The sequence below is a fragment of the Mobula birostris genome, chromosome 3 (genome assembly GCF_030028105.1).
Source record: "Mobula birostris isolate sMobBir1 chromosome 3, sMobBir1.hap1, whole genome shotgun sequence".
In the NCBI taxonomy this organism is placed as follows: domain Eukaryota; kingdom Metazoa; phylum Chordata; class Chondrichthyes; order Myliobatiformes; family Myliobatidae; genus Mobula; species Mobula birostris.
This window is the reverse complement of record NC_092372.1, coordinates 20236719-20260033: the sequence shown is the minus strand read 5'-3', so window position 1 is coordinate 20260033 and position 23315 is coordinate 20236719. Positions and strand designations below refer to the sequence as shown.

The 23315-nt window shown below is 39.1% G+C and overlaps 1 protein-coding gene across 1 annotated transcript in view; it reads left to right on the top strand.

Annotated features, from left to right (window-relative positions):
• tpgs2 (tubulin polyglutamylase complex subunit 2) overlaps positions 1–21553 on the top strand; it is a 37155-nt gene extending 15602 nt beyond the window's left edge. Inside the window, exons 3-7 of the mRNA XM_072252343.1 lie at positions 1423–1510; positions 6117–6248; positions 12862–12975; positions 17563–17726; positions 18229–21553. Of these exons, the coding sequence (XP_072108444.1) occupies positions 1423–1510; positions 6117–6248; positions 12862–12975; positions 17563–17726; positions 18229–18465 (735 nt within the window). The 3' untranslated portion in view covers positions 18466–21553. The remainder of the gene's footprint in view (positions 1–1422; positions 1511–6116; positions 6249–12861; positions 12976–17562; positions 17727–18228) is intronic.
• Positions 21554–23315: the final 1762 nt, after the last annotated feature.

The window sequence follows — 23315 nt, the reverse complement described above, 5'->3', positions numbered from 1 at the left end:
GATCTTATCAACCTTTATCAGGGCTCCCCTCAGCCTCGCATGTTCTCTAATCCAGGCAGCGTTCTGGTAAAGCTCTTCTGCGTCCTCTCTAAAGCCTTGACATTCTCCCGAGAATGGTGCCACTAGAGCTATATGTAATACTCCAGATGCAACCTACTAGAGTTCTTTAAAGCTGCCACATAACTTCCCGACTTTTGCCTTGATTCACATTTCCCTCATTTCGGGAGCTAATTACAACAGCAGTATCGGCTTTTATTAAGTGATAAGCTAAGCAGTTATTTCAGTCATTTCGATCTGAACCTAGTACTATCAACTGACTGTTGTGAAGATTTTTCTCATGCCAACTTCGTTCTGCAATCATATTAATTGAAACCGCCTGTACTTTTCAAATTCAGCGATTACTTGCCTCAAGATTATACTTTTTGGATCCAAGGGTAAATAAGGCTGCAGCAGTGAAAAGTTGTGAGCTATCCTTGTACTTTAAAATAATTTTTGAACAGTGAGCAGTAAGGCAGCTGCAGATAGTATTCAATGATGCTTTGTGTTCCATCCGGATCTGACAATAAATTCAGAAAAACAGAAAACGCTAAAAAAAACTATACCATTTCAGTCAGCATTTCCTGATTTTGCTCCAGATTTCCAGCATCCTTAATATTTTGATTTTGAATGAATGCCTTAGTGGGGAGGGGAAGGAGGAATGATAGTCTTAATGGGGCCATGAATATAAAAGATAGAGGTGAGGGTGTGCATGAACAGATTGGAAACTGTTAGAACGGTTATTATTGATTGTAAGTACATACGATATATCCATCCTTCTAGTGACACCCAGTGACTAAACTCCCATTTGGCACTCCACTAATGCACTCAATTCCATTATGCTATTCCTTAATTGTGGAATAAAAGGGCAAAATATTTTTGAAATGCTGCAGGTTTATGGTTTTCACAAAATTTGGATTAAATACTAGAATATCATGTAATAAAGCAGAGACACTAGAGACCGCAGTTGCTGGAATCTGAAACCAGATTCCAGATGAAAGATCTTGACCCAACATGTTGATTGTCCATTTCCCTCCATCACTGCTGCCTGACTCAGTAATCTTCCAGTGCTTTTTGTATTGTTATGTAATAAAGAAGAATTTTTTACTTCTCTGGCATCCTTGAAATAATGAATTCTGCATTATTTCGCATGCCACTTTTGTTGTCATAAAATGGTATAGCCTTCACCTTATCATGAGCATTTGCTTGTTCTAGTTTTAGAGGCATTTAATGTAATTTCAGCCGGCAACTTAGAAAACAATATATTAAACTTTTTAAATAAATGGATCATAAGAAAATACTCATTTCATCAGTTTTGCATGAATAATCCTGAAATAAGCATTTTCTTAAATTTACACCTGAACAATTCAGTACTTTTGTTCACAGAAGAACTGCTGTGCACTCCCAGAGGATCTGAGGAACTTTTACCTAATGACTGATGGCTTTTTGTTGACCTGGAATATCAAGTTTGATCGTAAGACTATTGTGTCATTTTTCTTTTTCCATTCTGCTGTTCAATCTTCCATGGCATTGCACAAGAGCGATTTATACTAGTTCGGTGAAGTGTGATTAGACACTGGGCTCATTGTATTAGATTGTAAAGAAATAAATCTTATATCATAAATTGTCTTCTTTTTATCAATTATTTTGCTTGCATTTAAAGTGAAAACCTCTGATGCAATCTTATCCTATTAAAATTATATTTTCTTAAAATGTGATACATTTTAGTGTTTCAATAAACAAAAGAGTGTAGTTATAATTTGAGAAATTTGTGAAGGCTATTTCACTTGGAACACAATTTAAAACAGAAAAGATCTTTAATGAAAGGTTAAGAATTTTAATAATGCTTTACAAAGTGGTAAAAATTGCATATCCTGTTATTTAAAAGCTTCCTAAAAATAATCCATCTTGATCCATCTCAAGTCTGAGAAGGATTTGACCCCGTAGTGTTAAAAACCGGAATGAGTATCACACAGGGTTTGTTAGTTCAGCTCTCATCTGAGATGCAAGTTGAAAACCAACCAAATATTAAGGATTGAAAGACTTACTTGTCACTTGCATTGTTCAATATGAAGTGAGGCCAGGTAAACTAAACCCTATTACCCAACAATTTTTTTTTATTATTATTCATTTGTGGGAAGTGGGCGTCGCCAGCTAAACCAGCATTTATTGCTCATCCCTAGTTGCCCTGGAGAAGGTGAAGATGAGCTGCCTTCTTGAACCACTGCAGTCCCTAAGGTGTAGGTACACCCACAGTGCTGTTAGGGAGGGAATTCCATGATTTTGACCCAGCGACAATGAACGAACGGCGATGTGTTTCCGAGTCGGGATGGTCAGTGACTTGGAGGGGGAATTCCAAGTGATGGTGCTCCCAGGTATCTGCTGTTCTTGTCCTTCTTGTCCTTCTAGTAGTCGTGGGTCTGGAAGGTGCTGCCTTAGGAACTTTGGTGTGTTGTTGCAGTGCAACTTGTAGATAGTACACACTGCTGCAACTGTTCGTCGATGGTGGAGGGACTGGATACTTGTGGAAGGGGTACCAATCAAGTGGACTGCCTTGTACTGGATGGTGTCAAGCAACTTGAGTGTTGATGGAGCTGAACTCATCCAGGCGAGTGGCAAGTATTCCATTACACACCTGACCTGAGCCTTATAGATGGTGGACAGTCTTTGGGGAGTCAGGAGGTGAGTTACACACCACAAGATTCCTAGCTTCTGACCTGTTCAGGTAGCCACAGTGTTTATATGGCTGGACCAGCTCAGTTTTCTGTCAGTGGTAACCCCCAGGATGTTGATAGTGGGGGATTCAGTGATGGTGATATCACTGAATGTCAAGGGACAATGGTTAGAACCTCTCTTGTTGGAGATGGTCAATGCCTGGCACTTGCATTGCTCGAATGTTACTTGCTACTTGTCAGCCCAAGCCTAGATATTGTCCAGGTTCTGTTACATTTGGGTATGAACTGCTTCACTATCTGAGGAGTCATGAATGGTGCAGAACATAGTGCAGTCATCTGCAAACATCCCCACTTCTGACCTTATGATGTAAAGAAAGTCATTGATGAAGCAGCTAAAGATGGTTGGTTCCCTGTGGACACTTCTCTTTGGAACTCCTGCAGTGATGTCCTGAGGATGAGGTGATTGACCTCCAACCATCACAACCTCTCCCCACCTTATTGAGTATCAGATGGCAACCTTGCCATTTCTTTTGGCATTTGACTCTTTTATTTTCTATGACTCTTGAGTTGCCAGCTCAACGCTCAACCCAGCACAATGGAAAGTGTGGAAGGAACCAGCCAGGACTGCTCGCCTCGAAGGCCGGTGCAGATGCTTCTACACGACCAGCCGGATAACAGACACTTCACAATACTATAAAATGCCTTTAAGTAGGATTAACTATACTACATAATACAAATATAATAAAGTATATTTATAAAACTGGCCAAATGCCATGGAGGAAGAGAAGATGCTGGCACGACGGCAGCGCGCGCAGCCACTTCGGTGGTGATGTCTGTAATCTGTCACGTAGGGGACCGTGCACAATTCTGATTTGATGGAGATGGACATGAGAGTACGGAGGATCATCTGGAAAACTTCTGAAATGCCTGCTTCGCTGCGGCTGCCATTGTGTGGTAACCGGAATCTCCGGAGCGGGAGGCTGTATCGGAGGGCCTGGTCGGAGGCTCAAAGTTTTCGGACGGAGGGACTCAGTGTCGGCTGTGGTCGGCTGCTTCCAAGGCATCGGCAAGTTGACGGTGCCTGGAGGTTTATGGCAGGGAGTTTCTCCCTTTTGCTGCCGCTATCGGGGAATCAGGAGTCGATCGACTCAGGGACTTTGAGACTTTATTTACCGTGCCCATGGTTTGTTCTTCATCAAATTATGGTATTGCTTTGCACTGTTGTAACTATATGTTATAATTATGTGGTTCTGTCAGTGTTAGTCTTTGGTTTGTCCTGTTTTCTGTGATATCACTCCGGAGAAACATTGTATCATTTCTTAATGCATGTATGCATTTCTAAATGACAATAAAAGAGGTCTGAGTGTTCTCATAATCTAAAAATGCTAACCTTCAGTTCTCTGTCCTACTGAGTGATGACGAAAGCCAGAAATGGGAGTGTCCTGAAATTCAATCTATTTCTTCTTTGTCTGTTCCTCACCTGCACTGAAACATTTTTACATTATGTTGTTGACTTCTATATTTTTAATATAATATTTTAAAATTTAATTTGACTGAAGAAAAATATTTTATTGATTATGCAGTGCAGGATAGGCCCTTCCAGTCCTTCAAGCCACGCCACCCAATAATCCCCCAATTTAATCCTCGCCTAATGACAGGACAATTTACAATGACCAATTAACCTACCAACCAGTCTTTGGACTGTGGGAGGAAACCAGAGCACCCAGAAGAAACCCACGCCAACGAGGGGAGAATGTACAAGCTCGTTCCAGGCTGTGGCAGGAATTGAACCCGGGTCACCTGATCTATAAAACATAGTGCTCACCACTACACCATCGTGACAGCCTGGCGCTTGTATCTTTTTCCAATTTTTTCTTTTACGTTATTTTCTCCTCTGTGGTGTCTTTCTCTTTCTGTTGGGACTAGGGTACAAACAAGAATTGTGGGAGGTTCAGCTTAGTGGAAGAGAAGAGATGAATACCGCAGAGGCAGATAAAAGGCAGATCTCAATCTTAACAGTTCAGGAGCTCATGTTTACTGGAGGTGAGGTCAGAATTGTCAACTGATTTCAAGAAAACAGGTCATCTTTACTTTCCATGATCTCAAACTTCTGGGTAATTATGACAACTAAAGACAGATCAGGTCTGGTACTTGGCTAAAACAGTTGTCTTACTGCATAGACTTAAAAATGTAGGTCAGAAACTGGAATAACAAGTCAGATTAAGTAAAGGTTATACTGGTGATGAAGATTTCAATGATGCAGAAGTATGAGAGCATCTCTATGATTGGCTTGTATCTGCTTCCATGCTAAATTATTATTGTGGATTGGGCTAATGTGTTTTTATTCTTGTTTTTTTTTAACCTTTTTAAGCAATTTCACCCTATTTCTGAGTCGACGTTCCCTCCCTCTATAATGACCTCCAGCAGGGCCAACATTAGTTTCTTCACATATCCAGCCGATGCCAATTTTCGTTTGAGCCACATGTTTCGGAAAACACCCTACTTTCCATTTCCTTTTAGATCCAGCCAAAGCTTGAATTTTTAATTAAGCCATTCAATATATTGTACACTTAGTTGTGGTTGTTCCTCTCCCCACCTTGTTGCACATCAGGCGGCAACCTTGCCATTTCTTTTAGCAAATGTCTTTTTCTTTTACAAGGCTGAGTTGATAGCTCAACGCTCAACCCAGCACAATGGAAAGTGTGGAAGGAACCAGCCAGGACCGCTCACCTCGAAGTCTGGTGCAGATGCTACTGCGCCACCAGCCAGCTAACATACACTTCACTAAAATGCCTTTCAGAAGCATTAACTATGCCACATAAATACAACTTTCGTAATCTTTCTGGCCTCAATTTCGCAACTTGTATAAACTGTCTGCTCTGTTCATGTAACAACTAATTATGACTATATTTTACAATTAATCCATTGCCTGTGAAATGGTTGGGATAGGATGTCCTGATGCTAGATACTCTGTATCAAATTTCCTTACTGTAAGTCCATCAATTCTTTCTCTTAATCAAAATCCTGCATTATTTAGATTGACGTTTTGATGAAAGGGAAAACAGAACTAATTCTCTGCCCAACAATGGATGGCCGTAGATCTGCCTGACTGCTTAATGAAGTTGGCAAAACTACTGACCGTTCTTGTTTTCCATATTAATCTGCTAATGCCAATAATATGAAAAATAGCTATGAATTGCTTAAGAATATCAACAAATACAACAATTACTTTGTAATTTTAGTGTTGCTAGCTTTTTTTCAAAGAGGCATGAATCTAGTATTTTCATTTTTCCACAATGGTGTAAGTAGATTATAAAGCTGGTACTATTGAAGCCTGTTGCACCACTTGATAAATTGTCTAAGTGATTTTTGTTTTATCTGATTTAATAAAACTTTCTTTCACAGGTAGCAACGTACAATTGGGAAGAATGGTAATCAACAACATTTCAGCACTCTGTCGACTGGGCACTTCATCCTTTTACAGTTTGCCAAATGCACCCACTTTAGCTGATTTAGAAAGTGATACAGATGATGAAGGTACTGCCGTGTCAAAATTTCAGGGGTGTGCGGGAGGAGGTGCTGCATGGGTACTGTCCCAGCACAGGTAACTTGCTGCACTCATGGAATGGCAAATTGTTTCTATTGAAGCCCCACACCCAGGGTGATTAATTTTCACTGTTAATATTCTCAAGCATGTAGACACACTTGTATCCTTATTTTAGAAAACATTTTTTTTAAATAAAGAATCTTTTTAACATGTTATACACCAAAAGAAAACACAGAGTTCAAAAGTTTAAAGCAAATTTATTATCAAAGCACACAGATGTGTACAACCCTGAGATTCATTTTCTTGTGGGTAAATATGAAGAAAGACAATAGAATCATTGGAAAAACTGTACTCAACAAAGACGGACAAACAACCAGTGTGCAAAAGACAACAAACTGTGCAAATACAAAAAAGAGAAAAAAAAACAAAATAAATATAATAAATAAGCAATAAATATCAAGAACATGAGTTGTAGAGTCCTTGAAAATGAGTCAATAGGTTGTGGAATCAGTTCAGTGTTGGGGTGAGTGTAGTTGAATTAAGTTATTCCCTTTGGGATAACTCCACTGCTGTCATCAGGAAGAAGGTACAGGAGCCTCAAGTCCCACACCACCAGGTTCAGGAACAGTTATTAACCATCAGGCTCTTGAACCAAAGGGTATAACTTTACTCACCCCAGCAATGAACTGATCCCACAACCTATGGACTCACTTTTAAGGGCTCTACAACTCATGTTCCTTGATACTTATTGTTTATTTATTATTATTATTTCTTTTTGTATTTGCACGGGTTGTTGACATTTATGTACTTGGCTAATAAATTTACTTTGCGCTTCAGTTCAAGAGCCTGATGGTTGAGGGGAACTAACTATTCGTGAACCTAGGCTCCTGTACCTCCTTCCTAATGGCGGCAGCAAGAAGAGAGCATGTTGTAGATGGTGAGGGTTCTTGATGATGGACGCTGCTTTCCTGCGACAGTGCTCTTTGTAGATGTGTTCAATGGTGGGGGCAGCTTTTCCCATGATAGAAAGGAATGCAATGTCACTTTCAAATAGCATACCAAATTATCTTTTTAAAGCTTGCCATTTATTTTGTGAGAGATTGTAGTGCTACACCGGGTTTCACCTGTTGTATGTTTCCTAGACTGAGAACTGGGAAGCGATTTCCTATCATTTTTTTTTATTCCATGGGTGGTCTACCTGTGTAACACAAAAATATTTGGTCAGCTGGAAGATGCAAACCTAGGTAAACAACAGCGGTTGAAACTCATTTGGGTAAAGTGACTATCAAGAAAATCCCAGAATAACTCTGGTCTCCGAATTATAGGAAAGATGTCAACAAGATTGAGAGACTACAGAGAAGATTTACTAGAATGTTACCTGGGTTTCATCTCCTAAGTTACAGAGAAAGGTTGAGCAAGTTGGGTCTTTATTCTTTGGAGCGTAGAAGGTTGAGGGGGGACTTGATAGAGGTATTTAAAATTATGAGGGGGATAGATAGCGTTGACATGGATGGGCGTTTTCCATTGAGAGTGGCGGAGATTCAAACGAGGACATGAGTTGAGAGTTAAAGGGCAAAAGTTTAGGGGTAACATGAGGGGGAGCTTCTTTACTCAGAGAGTGGTAGCTGTGTGGAACGAGCTTCCAACAGACGTGATTGAAGCAGGTACGATGTTGTCATTTAAAGTTAAATTGGATAGCTATATGGACAGGAAAGGAATGGAGGGTTATGGGCTGAGTGCAAGTTGGTGGGACTAGGTGAGAGTAAGAGTTCAGCACAGAATAGAAGGGCTGAAATGGCCTGTTTCCGTGCTGTAATTGTTATATGGTTATATGTTATATATAATTAAGCTTTGACCAAATTGTATGGGTATAGAATGTGTAAGCGATACAAATCAAGGATATCAGAAAGTCTTTGTCAAATGGCATTAGTAAATCAATCATTCGCTTAGAATTTTTCCCAGAATTTAATGAGTTATCTATTACTATATGATTATACTGTAATAAATGTTTTTAACAAATCATCTGAATTAATATCCTGTACTGTAAAAGAGCATGTTTTGAGTCTTAAATAGACATTTGCATTACTAATCCAACACCATAATCAGTATCATGTTGTCATATCCATTACATTATCTCTTGCTAAAGCACTTAGTTTGCCCATGCTGCTGTATGATAAGAACATAAGACATATGAGCAGAATTAGGCCATTCGGACTGTCGAGTCTACTTCGCCGTTCCATCATGGCTGATTTTAGTTTCCGTCTCAACTCCAATCTATAACCCTTCTCCCTGTAGACTATGACACCCATACTAATCAAGATCCTATCAACCTCTGCTTTAAATGCACCCAATGACTTGGCCTCCACAGCCATCTGTGGCAATGAATTTCATGGATTCACCATCCTTTAGCTAAAGAATTTCCTCCTCCTCTGTTCTAAAGTGGCATCCTTGTATTCTGATATGACGCCCTATGGTCCTAGACTCCCCCCACTATTCAAAACATCCTTTTCATTCATACAAAGTGATAGCTCCACTCATTTAGCATCTCATGTTCCTGATGTTGCTCTTGACTTCCTTATTAAATCAACATCCATCATCAGGGACCCCTACCACCCAGGACACGTTCTTTTCCCACTGCTATTTGTCTATTGGCACAATAGGTCTACAGCAGACATGATCTCATTGGCTCTTCACATGCCCTTTGATGACCTGGACAATAGAAATACCTATGTCAGGATGCTGTTTATTGACTAAAGTTCAGCTTTTAACACAATCATTCCTACAGTTCTGATTGAAAAGCTCCAGAACCTGCAGCTTTGTATCTCCCTCTGCAACTGAATCCTCGACTTCCTAATTGGAGGACCACAATCTGTGTGGCTCAGAAGTAACATCTCCACCTTGGTGACCATCAATAGTGGCTTTCTCAGGGATGTGTGCTTAGTCTACTGCTCTGCTCTCTACACCTATGACTGTGTGGCTAGGCACAGCTCAAATGCCATCTATATGTTTGCTATTGGTACAACCATTGTTGGCAGAATTTCAGCTGGTGACGAGAGGGTGTACAGGAGCAAGATATATCAGCTTGTTCAGTGGTGTCACAGTAACAACCTGGCACTCAACATCAGACCAAAGAACTGATTGGACTTCAGAAAGGTTAAGATGAAGGAACACACACCAGTTTTCATAGAGGGATCAGAAGTGGAAGGAGTGAGCAATTTCAAGATCCTGGGTGTCTTTCTCTGAGGATCTAACCCGGGCCCAACATATCGACGTAGCTACAAAGAAGGCATGGCAGCAGCTATATTTCATTAAGAGTTTGAGGAGATTTGCTATGTCTCCAAAACGCTCTAAAATTTCTACACATGTACCGCGGAGAGCATTCAAAGTACGCTGTAGAGAGTTGTAAACGTAGTTAGCTCCATCATGGGCATGATCCTCCGTAGTATCCTGGCCATCTTCAAGCAGTGATGCCTCAAACAGGCAGCATTCATCATTTAGGATCCCCATCACCCAGGTCATGCCTTGTTCTCATTGCTGCTATCAGGAAGAGGTGAAGGCACACACTCAATGATTCAGGAGCAGCTTCTTTCCATCTGCTGTCCAATTTCCGAATAGACATTGAACCCATGGGTACTACCTCACTACTTTTTTTTTAAATTCCTATTTTTGCACTACTTATTTAAGTATTTATACACTCGCACCACCAGGTTCAGGAACTGTTATTACCCCTCAACCATCAGGCTCTTGAACCAAAGGGGATAACTTCACTCAGTTTCCATCACTGAATACATTGAAATATTCTTCCTCACAATCTATGGACTCACTTTCAACTACTCTTGATCTCATGTTCTCGATGTTCATTGCTTATTTATTTATATTATTACTTCTTTCTTTTTGTATTTGCACTGTTAATTATCTTTTGCACACTGACTGAACAACTTAGTGCGGTCTTTCATTGATTCTGCTATGGTTATTATTCTATTTTGAATTTATTGAGTGTACCCACAAGAAAATGAATCTAAAGGCTGTATATGATAACATATATGTACTTCGATAATAAGTTTACTTTGCATTAATTAGCTTTTATAATCAGTTTCATAAACCTCAGAAAAGAGGTCCTTAATCCCACCATGTCTCTGCCAGCTGTTAAACTATGATTCTATATTATTCATGTTTTCTAGCACATGTTCCATAGATTTATATTATAGGTGCTCATCTAAAAGTATCTTAAGTCTTTTGACAGTCTCTCTGGGCAGAATGTTCTGGATCTGGGGTGGCACTGTAGCATAGTGACTTTGGTAATGCTACTAAGCATCAGTGACCCAGGTTCAATTCTGCCACTGTCTGTATGGACTTCGTATGTTCTCCCGTAACTGCATGGGTTTCCTCTGGGTGCTCCAGTTATTTAGTTAGTAAGTCATTTGGTCATATGGCTGTAAATGACAGCAAGGGCTTGTTAGACCAGAAGGGCTTGTTACTGCACTGTATCCCTTCTTTAAAAAAAATAAAATAAAATCCCAACTACCATAATGGATGCATTGGTCATGATCTTTCAAGAATCACTTGATTCTGGCGTGGCCCCGGAGGGGAAGATTACAAATGTCACTCCACTCTTTAAGAAAGGAGGAAGGCAGAAGAATGGAAATTATAGGCCAGTTAGCCTCATCTAAGAGGTTAGGAAAATGTTGGAGTCTATTATTAAGGATGAGGTTTTGGGGTACTTGGAGACTAATGATAAAATAAGTCAAAGTTAGCGTGGTTTCTGTAAAGTGAAATCTTGCCTGACAAATCTGTTAGAACTCTTCAAAGAAATAACAAAGCAGGGTGGACAAAGAATAGACAGTGGATGTAATTTACTTGGATTTTCAGAAGGCATTTGATAAGGTCCCTCACATGAGGCTGCTTAACAAGATAAAATCCTATGATATTACAGGAAATATACTGGCATGGATAGGGGAATGGCTGACAGGCAGGAGGCAGCAAGTGGGAATAAAGGAGGCCTTTTCTAGTTGGCTGCCAATGACTGGTGTTCCTCTGGGGTCAGTGTTGGGACCACTACTTTTCACATTGTTAATGATTTGGATGATGGAATTGATGGCTTTGTGGATAATATGAAGATAGGTGGTGGGTAGATATTGTTGAGGAAGCAATGCAATTGCAGCAGGACTTGGACAAATTGGAAGAACGGGCAAAAAAGTGGCAGATGGAATACAGAGTTGGGAAATGTATTCACAAGGATGATTGCGGGAATGAAGCAGTTAACATCTGAGGAAGGTTTGGCAGCTTTGGGCCTATACTCGTGGAAATTTAGAAGAGTTGTATGGGGATCTCATTGAAACCTACCAAATGTTGAAAAGACTAGATAACGTAGATGTGGAGAGGATGTTTCCTCTGGTGGGGGTATCCAGAACTTGAGGGCACAGCCTCAAAATTGAGAGGCGACCTTTTAGAGAAGTAAGGAGGAATTTTTTTTTTTAATCTTAAGAGTGGTGAATATGTGGAATGCTCTGCAACAGGCTGCGGTGGAAGCCAAGTCCATGGGTATATTCAGATTGATAGTTTTCCTGATTGGTTGGGACATCAAGGGATATGGTGAGAGGGCAGGTGTATGGGGTTGAATGGGATCCGGGATCTGTCATGATGAAATGGTGGAGCAGACTTGATGGGTTGAATGGCCAAATTCTGCTCCCATGTGCTGTGGGCTTATGTCAACTGTGGCTGGCTTGTGTTGTGTCCTACTGCCTGGCCTGCTGAGTTCCTCCAGCATTTTTTGTGTGTTGCTCAGATTTCCAGCATCTGCAGATTTTCTCTTGTTTGTGCTATAGACAATAGGTGCAGGAGTAGGCCATTCGGCCCTTCAAGCCAGCACTGCCATTCACTGTGATCATGGCTGATCATCCACTATCAGTATCCAGTTCCTGCCTTATCCCCATAACCTTTGATTCCGTGTTTTATACAGTTCTACCATAATCTAGTTGCTATTATAATTGGTGCCCTGGCTAATGTAGTTCTGGTCACCCCATATATTATAGATCATCTTTCCCTCAAATTTATTCTCTTGCCAACCGCAAGAAGCCAGTTTGGCAACTGCATATCATGGGATTCAGCTATTCTGGTCACTAATGGTCCTATCATGCATCTTGCATTTGGTATAACTTTTCATATAGACAAGCGTGTCTCCAAATTTTTATTTTATTTAGAAATACGGCGTGGAACAGGCCCCTCTGGCCCAACAAGCCGCACCACCCAGCACCCCACCTATTTGATGTTGGCCTAATCACAGGATATTTATAATGACCTATCAACCTACCTAACCGGTACATCTTTGGAATGTGAGAGGAAACCAAAGCAGCCTGAGGAAACACATGATCACGGGGAGAACTTACAAATTCCTTGCAGTCAGTGCCAGAATTGACCTCTGAACTCCTGAAATCCCCAAACTGTAACAGTGTTGTGCTAAACACTGCGCTACTGTGGCTCCCCAGTTCTGCTTCATTTGCAATAGATGGACATCTGTCTTTCAGAATTGCAGATTGTGTAAGATACAAAATGTGCTGTTTAATCAAATTTACTAACTGGTCACTTTATTCTTTTTTAAATAAGATAAAGAAGAACCTTTCAAGAAACCTCATTTTAATTCACAGTGTCGAATTTTTGAGTTAGATTCTTGTAATGGAAACGGGAAAGTCTGCTTGGTTTACAAAAACATCCAATCAGGTATTTTATCATAATTAAAATGTTATCATTATCTGTGGTTATATCTGTTTGCTTCATTGTAGAAGCAAGTAAAGGTAAAAGGGAAGGTAAGGATCCTTAAATCATCCCTTTATAATTCTAATTCAATAATTCTAAACATATAAATTTCTGTCCAGCTTCTCCTTTCTTTCTTCTTTTATGTCAAAAAGTTACAATACCTTAACATAGAACATTCTAGCACACGGCAGGTCCTTCGGCCCATGAAGACCTTTTCACCTACTCTAAAATCAATCTAACCCTTCCTTCCTACATAGCCCTCCATTTTTCTGTCATCCATGTGCCTATCTATGTGTTTCTTAAATGCCCCTAATGTATCTGCCTCTACCACCACCCCGGCAGCGCATTCCACCTTTGCTCCAAAGAGAAAAGCCCAACTTGCTCAAGCCATTTTCATAAGACATATCCTCTAGTCCAGGAGATATTCTGGTAAGTTTCCTCCACACCCTCTCTAAAGCTTCCACAACCTGTATATAATGGGGGAACCAGAAGTGAACACAATATTCCAAGAGTGGTGTACCTAAGGTTTTACTGAGCTGCAACATTACTTCGTGACTCCATCTAACAACTAAGGAAGGCCAACACACCATACACCTTCTTAACCACACTATCAACTTGCATGACAACTGAGTGATCTATGGATGAGAATAGAATCCCAAAACCCCTCTGTTGCTCAACACTGCCGAGAATCCTGCCATTATCCCTGTATTCTTCCTTCAAATTTGACCTTCCAAATCACTTCACACTTTTCTAGGTTGAACTCCATTTGCCACTTCTCGGTCTAGCTCTGCACCCTGTCAAGGTGCTGTTGCAACCTGTCCACAACTCCACCAATCTTCATGGCATCTGCAAACTTACTAACCCACTCTACCACGTCCTCATCCAGGTCATTTATAAAAATCACCAACAGCTGGTGTCCCAGAACAGATCCCTGTGGAACACCATTGGTCACCGACCTCCAGGCAGTATACACTCCATCTATTATCACCTGCTGCCTTCTGTGGGCAAGCCAATTCTGTAACCACACTGCCAAGTTTCCCTGGATCCCATCCCTCTTGAGCTTCTGAATGAACCAATCTTGGGGAACCTTATCAAACACCTTATTAAAATCTATATACATATGATACATCAAAACTTTTGTCCTTGCTGATTATCTGCTGATAGATGTAGTTTCGTGATAGAAATTGCTACAGTTTGGTGAGAAGGAAGAGTCCTCCTCCAGAGCCTACAGCATAAAATCATTGTAGTGCAGTGCAGTATTGCATAGCTAGAGTGTCATGTTTCAAGTAATCTGTTAAACCCTTGCATGACCAGGTATGTCTTGGTGCTTGCTGACTAACATAAAAGCTGTTTTCTATAGTTTGATACTATCAGTGCCCAAACTATATGCATTCCTTGGGTACACTGGAGAAAGAAAATCATAATTCCCTTCTAGTTCTTCTGCCATTGACGTTAAATACATAGCAACACACAAAATGCTGGAAGAACTCAGCAGAGTAGAGAGTATTTAAGGAGGGAAATGAGCAGTTGACATTTTCAGGCAGAATCTCTTTATCAGCGTATTTGGCTACATCGTGTCACAATGAAGGGTTGGGTTCCTCCAATGTCTTGTGTCTGTTACTCCAGATTTTCAACATTTAAAGTCTCTCTTGTGTCACCTTAAACACATATCTTAAGTTCAAGTTTAATTACCATTCAACCATGCACAAACATAGCCAAACAAAACAGCATTCCTCCATGGCCAAATTGCAAAACACATTACCAACAGCACAGACACAGTGCACATAGAACATAGTTCAATTAGCACATATGGTTATGATAGCAGGGCAATGTATAGTCACAAAGAAAAAACTATAGCCCAATGTTCTGAATGGTATGACCTGTAGATTGATGGTAAGTTGCCCTGGTCCAGCTTGTTCTTCCATCGAATGAACACTGGAGGGCAGCACTGACAGGAGGGGCAGCCCCCACCCCAGTACAGATTCCAGCACACTTACACTATGGTCTGAGGGCCTAGTCCTTGCCATAACCAGTGCAATGTAGCTCCCTCGCCATCAGTTTCACGAAAGAACCAGTGAATTGGACTTGCAATATAGTGCATTACCAATGTCCAACAGGATCTTGCAATCACAAAAAAAAACCGTCCAGGACAATCACTCGCACTGCATACCACCTTGGCACAACAGTGTGCAGCAAGTCCAGCTTCATCACTATCGAGCAACTCACTGATTGGATAGTTCTTGGTATCCAGCAGTCTTGCGATCATTTTTTTAAAAAGACATTGACTTTGAACAATTACACTGGAGTGGCCACTGTGTCTGAGTGTGCCACCATCCCTTCTGTCTCCATGTTATTTACTCCTCCACTCCATTTAGGTTTCCCAGAATCATACAAGCTTGAATTTATCTTAATTAAATTTCCACTCAGTTTCCTATTGCTGCTAAGAAAGTCCTGGTAGACTGACCGATCTTTCCTTGTGTCTAAGCTTGTCCATCTCCGCCCTAGCAACATCCTTGGAAATCTGTGCATTTTCTGCAGAGCTGTCACCTCTTCGTTGGTTACTGGAATTGCACAGTTCACTAGTTGCAACCTAATTTATTTCTTATCCAAGATAAAAATAGGAAATGCTGGAGGCATTCAGCAGGTCATGCAACATTTGTGGAATGAGAAACGGAATTAATGTTTGTTAACGACCCTTCATTGCACCTGAGAATGAGAGAATCCAAGTTGGTTTTAAATTACAAAAAATGTTGGTCATGTATTGGGTATAGGAGAAATTCACAGTCAGGTTGAAACTGGTGTTACTGAGGAGGTTACCTACTTGTTAGCTTTAAGGGGGGCAGTTCGAAGAAAGAAAATGAAACAATTGTTCTGAGATAAAGGTAGATTGACAGTGACAGTACAGACAAAAAGAATGATAAGCATAAGGAATTCTGCAGATGCACACAAAGTGCTGGAGGAACTGAGCAACTCAACAGCTCGACAAAGAATGTGAAAACGTATGAAATGCATAAGACATAGGAGCAGAAGTAGGCCATTCAGCCCATCAGGTCTGCTCCGCCATTCCATCTTGGTTGATTCATTACCCTTTCTCAATCCTATTCTCCTGATTTCTCCCCATAACCTTTGACGCCCTGACTAATCAAGAACCTATCAACCTCCGCTTTAAGTATACCCAATGACTTAGCTTCCACAGCCATCTGTAGCAATGAATTCCATCTTCAGGCTAAAGAAATTCCTCCTCATTTCCATTCTAAATGGACATCTTTCTATCCTGAGGCTGTGCCCTCTAGCCCTAGAAATGCAGGCCATTTGCCAGGCCAAAAATCTTACTCTAATGGAGAGAAGAAAACGGTCAATATCGCAGTAGCAGTGGTCAGTTCGGGTAACTCGCTGCATAGGACTGGATCAGAAGTTTTAGAATTTTGACATTGGGGTTGAGTAGGAGAGTTGACTTGAAGTTAAGGGTCAGCCGTATCACTGAATAATCAAGTAAACTCCAAAGGATGGAACTGCAATCTTCAGCTACTGTTCTCACTTGCTTAATGTACTTCTAATATAGAGAAAACAAAATGTTTTTTTTTCTAGAGTTTATTTACTTCAGAATTGCTCATAGTTCCAGTTTTGTACTCTGAATGTATTTTAAAATATCGCAATTGTTTAAATTTATTCATTGATGTTGTGCATTTCTGAAACATAGTTTCAAAAAACTTTGCTCCATATTCCTTGTCCATTTGACTTAGGTGATTGAGGAAGGCAAATGCGACACTAGCATTCATTTCAAGAGGATTACAATATAAAAACAAGGATGTAATGTTAAAAGTTTTATCAGGCATTGGTGTGGCCTTACTTGGAGTATTATGAGCAGTTTTGGGCCCCTTTCTTTTAAAAAAAAAAAGGAAATGATGACATTGGAGAGGGTTAAAAGGAGAATCACAAAAATGATTCCAGGATTGGAAGGAGCATTTGATGGCTCTGGACCTGTACTCACTGGAATTCAGAAAAATGAAGGGGGATCTCATTAAAACCTATCAAATGTTGAAAGGCCTCAATAGAGTGGATGTGGAGAGGTTGCTTCCTGTGGTGGGGGAGTCTAAGATGAGAGGCCACAGCCTCAGAATAGAGGGACGTCCATTTAGAAGGGTGATGAGGAGGAATTCCTTTAGCCAGAGGGTGGTGTATCTGTGGAATTCATTGCTGCGGGTAGCAGTGGAGGCCAAATCATTGGGTATATTTAAGGCAGAGGTTGATAGATTCTTGATTAGTCACAACATGAAGGGATGCAGGCAGAAAGCAGGACACTGGGGCTAAAAGGGAAATGGATCAGCCATGATGAAATGGCAGAGCAGACTTGATGGGCCAAATCACCCAATTCTGCTCCTACATCTTATGGTCATACTAACAAGAAAATAGCAAATGATTTATTGAAGTGTAAATATTTAAGGGTTGGCGCTATCAATAATTTGGGTATCAGATTCAGAAACTGAAAGCTTTTACAAAGAAAAAAAATCAGATGTCCTGATCATTTATCAATAATCCTTTTTTCTGCAGGAGTTGTATCTTCTAGTGCTGAAATCTGGTTCTTGGATAGAGCACTTTATTGGCATTTTCTGACTGATACATTCACAGCCTACTATCGACTTATGCTCATTTACTTGGGACTACCCCAATGGCAGTATGCATTGACAAAATATGGTGTTACTCCTCAGGCCAAGGTAGGAAGTACTGTTTTTTAATATTCAGTAAAAACAAAAACAGTTGAGTTCATTTTCAAGTGAACAAATAATGCTAGTCCAAAAAGCTATAGTCCATAATGTGCAGATATGATGTTTTATTGAACAGTTTTCATAAATTTTAAATCTCACTGCTTTGAAGAGGTTTTTTAACTGTTTGTGGTTCTAACGACCTAAATTAAGTAATTTGAAAATACTTCCCTAAATTAATTGGAATTTTTTTAGTCTCTGACTTGCATGGAATCAGAATTCTGGTGCATACCCAGAACATCTTGTCAAGAATTGTGAAATCAATCATCCATTTTTGTCAGCATGAAAATATTGTGACATACCTTAAGAAATCACGGCTGTTAATGAATAGAACACGGGCTTTGGCATCTTACCAATGTCTTATTTCAGCTTTATCTTCAACATTTATTTGTTTGTTCCACAATATTTTGTGGCAAATTGGATATTTCACAACATATATTTACTTTATTTTCAGCAATGGTTCAATATGTACAAACCTATTGTCTACAATACCAATAATGTAGCAGATGATGATGTCACTTTTATTAATAAGCTGGATCCTAACCAAGTCTTTAAGAACAAAAGTAAACTTCAGCCTACAAAGAAAAAGTCTGGTGTACAGCTAGCTGGACCTCAGAAGAGTCAAACCAGTTTGGTCACAAACAAGAATGTACCTCAAGTGGGAAGTACTACAAAAAAAATGACTCCTTAATTTTTATCCTGTCCTCTGGAGCAATTTGGATGCAGACATTTTGTTCTGTTTTGTCACCTGAGCTGTTCTGCTTACGCTGTTGTCATTAACAAAAAGGAAAAATCAAATAGTTGAAGATAAAGAATATTGTATTAATCGGACTTCCTACAAGTACAGAAAAGGTGGTGTTTTAGTGTTATCATGTACATCACGATACAAATGCATGATTTGCAACATCACCAAAGATATAATAATGAAGGAACAGTATTAATGTAAATAATTACCAGGCTCCAATTGCTTTAAGTTTATTCGTATTTTACACCTGAGTTTGAAATGTAAGTGATGTTAAGTAAGTGCAATCTGTGGTGTTATGTTTTTCTTATTCCCCATCAGATTTCAGTTGGTTCTGAAGCTACACTACATTTTATTAATACAATAAATAATCCAGTATAAAATTATTGATGTCATCCCAGAATGTGTGCAATTAACAACCAAAAATAATTTTCGTATGGAGATTATTTATTGAAGTTTGTCCCTTTGTTATAGTTCTGGTCATTTCCTTTTTGATGATAGAAATAACGTAGGTTTCACGGATGTGCCCACAGACAAATCATTTTATGTGACAACACAGCCTTAAAGCAGCTGAAGGTTAATCTTTCAGTTAAAATATGTATTTCATCTAAACAAAATGGATATTTATAAGAACAACGAGCAGTAGTTTTCTTGTACAACATCTTAGCTGTAACATTCATTTTTCTAAATAATTATTGGAAAAATTGTTAAGCAATTGAAGAATAGAATCTTTCTTCGCTCCCTTCATTACTCACTTAATTGAATGCCTGAAAACTAAAAGAAGCTTTTTCAACAGGAACATTTTTGTTTTCAGTTCTGTGCTTCTTGGTAGTATTTTGTTGCCTTTACTATGCTTTAAAATAATCTAGTCAAATTTTAATTACTGATGTACAGTACTTCAGTTATCTGAAGTGGTTCTTGATATCTGAATCAGAATTTCAAATATTAAGGGAATAAAATTGGATGGGGATAGCATGGGAATGTGGCACTGAGGTAATCATATTGAATAGCAGAGGGGTCGAACAGGTTTCTCCTCTTTCTATTTGTATCTCCATGAAATTTCAGATTTAATCAGCCTATTTTTAATTATCTCTTTTGGTTTACATAAGACCAAACCTCAATAAGTTCCTGACATGCTTCATACTTCTCTTACATTGATCTAATTAAAATCAATTAATTCATGGGCCCTCCATCACTTATTTAGCTATTTGAGGATATTGAATGCTGCAGTTCACAAACTGTTTTCTATTTCCTTATAAATGATAATTGAAGATTCAGGTTATTATTTGTGCTCATCACACGATGCTGGAAAATTGATGCCAAAGTGACTCTTCTATTTACTCCAACTCTTGAGGATACTGTTAATCAGACATCTTTTTTGCTCAACTTACTGCTAGATTCATGTTAGTAGACTGCTGTGTGCTTTTGGTAACATTCAAAGTTCAGTTTTGATATACCATATCTTCAGTCATGACAGAATACTATCAATAGCTACCTGGCCAAAACAAAAGTCTCTGCTAGTAACTGTCACAAAATGCTGGATGAACTCAACAGGTAGGCAGCATCTATGGTAATAAATAAACAGTCAGTGTTTCGGGCTAAGACTCTTTATTAGTCTCCAAGAATATAAGGAGAGACTGTCTCAGAATATATTAATATTGTTTTAATTTGTATGTTTTCTACCTGCCATGAATGCAAAATATTATTATTTAGATTCAATTCCTTTATAGAGATTTCTTGTTAGAGATTACCAGTCCTCAGCATAATGTAAATGTTTTCCCATATCCTAATTGAACTTCCACTTGCTTAGTAAAGTGCCAAAAAGATGGTATGCTATTTGCACGGATTTTCTAAATTGCACTGTAAATTCGCTTCAATCTTATTCCATCAACAAACACTCTACTGAGATGTCTCTACTAATTAACTTTCTTGGAAGGGGTTCAAATCAATCACTTTACTAAAAATATTGTTTTCTATCAGTTGCATGTTAAGTCAGTGGGACACTTAATAGGTGTTAACAATTAAACAAGCTATTTACGAAGGATACAAATATAATTGGCTTATAGCCAGTCATTTTAGATGGTCATTTTCTGCACTATAATATTGCATGGCTTGGTGTTTTAATTAACTATCAAACTGCAGTATGTTATACTATTGTTAGATTACATAGCTTTTTGGCTGCCTTAATTCTTTGAGTGCTAGCATCATTACACACTGTAGAAATAAATTGAAGTTATCAACACAAGAAATCATGTATTTCCTTCCCTTGCAAAATAGTCATATTGATTATTTTTTGCCTTCAGAAAGCATAAAACAACATAATTGAAGAAACTTGGCCAAAACTATACACCCATATGGGGAAAATTGAGATGGTTGTATACAGTTTGAGACATAAGGAAAACTTTCACCCAAAAAATAAAGGCAGCTTTTTTCATCATTCTTATTTTCTTGAATAAAATATAAATGTCACTTCTTAGTGGGTATTTTGTGCTCAGCAAAGATTGAGAAGTTCATTACATAATGCATAAAATTTATGGAATAGGTATTTTTAAAAGAATAAGACAACACCGATGAAATTTACAACTTTTTTTTGCATGTATAACTAACTAGTTATCAAAGGTCAGGAAACAGCTCTTGTGTAAGATTGGGGCCAATGAAAGGTGGAAGTTATTTTAATGTTATGTATCAATTGTCAAGCCTTGTGGTTATCCCCTACAGTTTGTGCTTACACTGCTCATAAGAAAATTCCATGGTAAAAATCACGAGAAGCCGTTTGTTTTGACAAAGTGTTCATTGCCAATAGCAGATTGCTTACATAAACTTGTGATATTTTGTTATGAATTCCTGATAAGAAAATGTTTCTGCCAAAAAACACGTAGGAGTTAAATTAATATTGTTAATAGTGTGGGTAGAAGAGGGAGAGAATTTAGCATTATGTAATTATTTGTTTTCATGATGATTTCTATCTATGCAGGCACAATGTGCACAACTATGCAGATTGGTGTATAAATAAAATTAAATTACACTTCAAAATATAGTCCATTATTTGTGATCTTATTTTTAAATGAATTTTTTGATGTATTCAACGCAGTATGATGATACAGGTGTGCCAACCGACACAAAAAAAAGTTTTGTGACTTAAAACTAAGATTAAGTCTAATATTGACATCTATTTTTATTTTACACTCCTAAGGGGTAGCGAGTTATCAGAATGTGGTTTATCATCACTGGTATGTGTCGTGAAATTTGTTAACTTAGCAGCAGCTGTTCAATGCGATACATAATATAGAAGAAAAAAAGTAAAAATAAATATATCAATCAATTACACCATATGTATATTGAATAGATTAAAAATTGTGCAAAAACAAATAATATAATCAAAAAAGTGAGGTAGTGTTCATGAGTTCGAAGTCCATTTAGGAATCAGATGGCAGAGGGGAAGAAGCTATTCCTGAATCGCTGAGTCTGTGTCTTCAGGCTTCTGTATCTCCTACCTGATGGTAACAGTGAGAAAAGGACATGCCCTGGGTGCTGGAGTCCTTAATAATGGATGCTGCCTTTCTGAGACACCACTCCTTGAAGATGTCCTGGGTACTTTGTAGGCTATTACCCAAGCTGTGTGCATGCATCTGGTTCTGCAGCGTCCAGTGTGGTTCATGAGAGCAATGTGACACACACAGACACTTCCACATTTGGGGCATGAACTGTTTGAGGAGGTGGGTGAATGGATAGCTTGTGAATCACTATGCCTTTTCCACTGTTCATGCTGGGCTTCTATCTTCCTGACAAATGAATTGGAGGTTCTCCAGGCCATTCTGAATGTTGGAAAGTTCCTCCAGCATTTTTTGTGTGTTGCTGCTGCGGCTTCGTTTTGAGCTATCATGAGCAAGAGATTCGAAGTCAAAGTAAAATTTATTATCAGAGTACGTACATGTCACCATATGCAACGCTGGGCATACTCAGCAAATCTATAGAACAGTAACTTAAACAGGATCAATGAACAACAAACTCTGCAAATGCAAATATAAATAAATACAACAAATAACAAGTATGAAATAACAACAAAAAGAGTCCTTAAAGCCTGACCATCGGTTGTGGGAACACCAGAAATAGAATGAGTGCAGTCATCCCCTTCTGTTCAAGAGCCTGATGGTTGAGAGGGTAGTAATTGTTCTTGAACCTGGTGGTGTGAATTCTGAGGCTCTTGTACCTTCTACCTGATGGCAACAGTGAGAAAAGAGCATGGCCTGGGTGGTGAGGAGCTTTGATGATGTTTGGTGGGAATGTTACACTTTCTCACGGAAGCTTTGAGAAATCCTCGAATCAAATCATCAGCCTATCTGGTAATCTCTTGAAACTGTGTTATTTTAAGGTGTTTTGTGAGCGTGATGTGGTGCAGCCATCCATGCTGATTTTGCATTATTAGAGCATCCATATTTGCCAGGTAGAAGATGCTGATGTTGTCCTACCAGTGGATTTGGAAGACTTAGCAGCCACATTAAAAGTGGTATCTCTCCAGTGTTTTGAGGTATCTGCCATGGGTAGTTCATGACTCAGAGACACATAGGACAATGATGATCACTGCAGCCCAGTAGATCACTGAATCCATGAATGATCTGATGTCTTTGATCTTTCAATATTTTTCTCACATTTAGCCAAAGAATTTGCTGACACATTGAAAGTGAAGGTGCATTTAATCATTAATCTGAAGAAGAAGAACGCCCTTAACTCAGAGTGGAGTCATCGGGACGCCGTTATGACGGCGTTTTTTTAGCAGGCTTTCTTGTTTTTACGAGGCT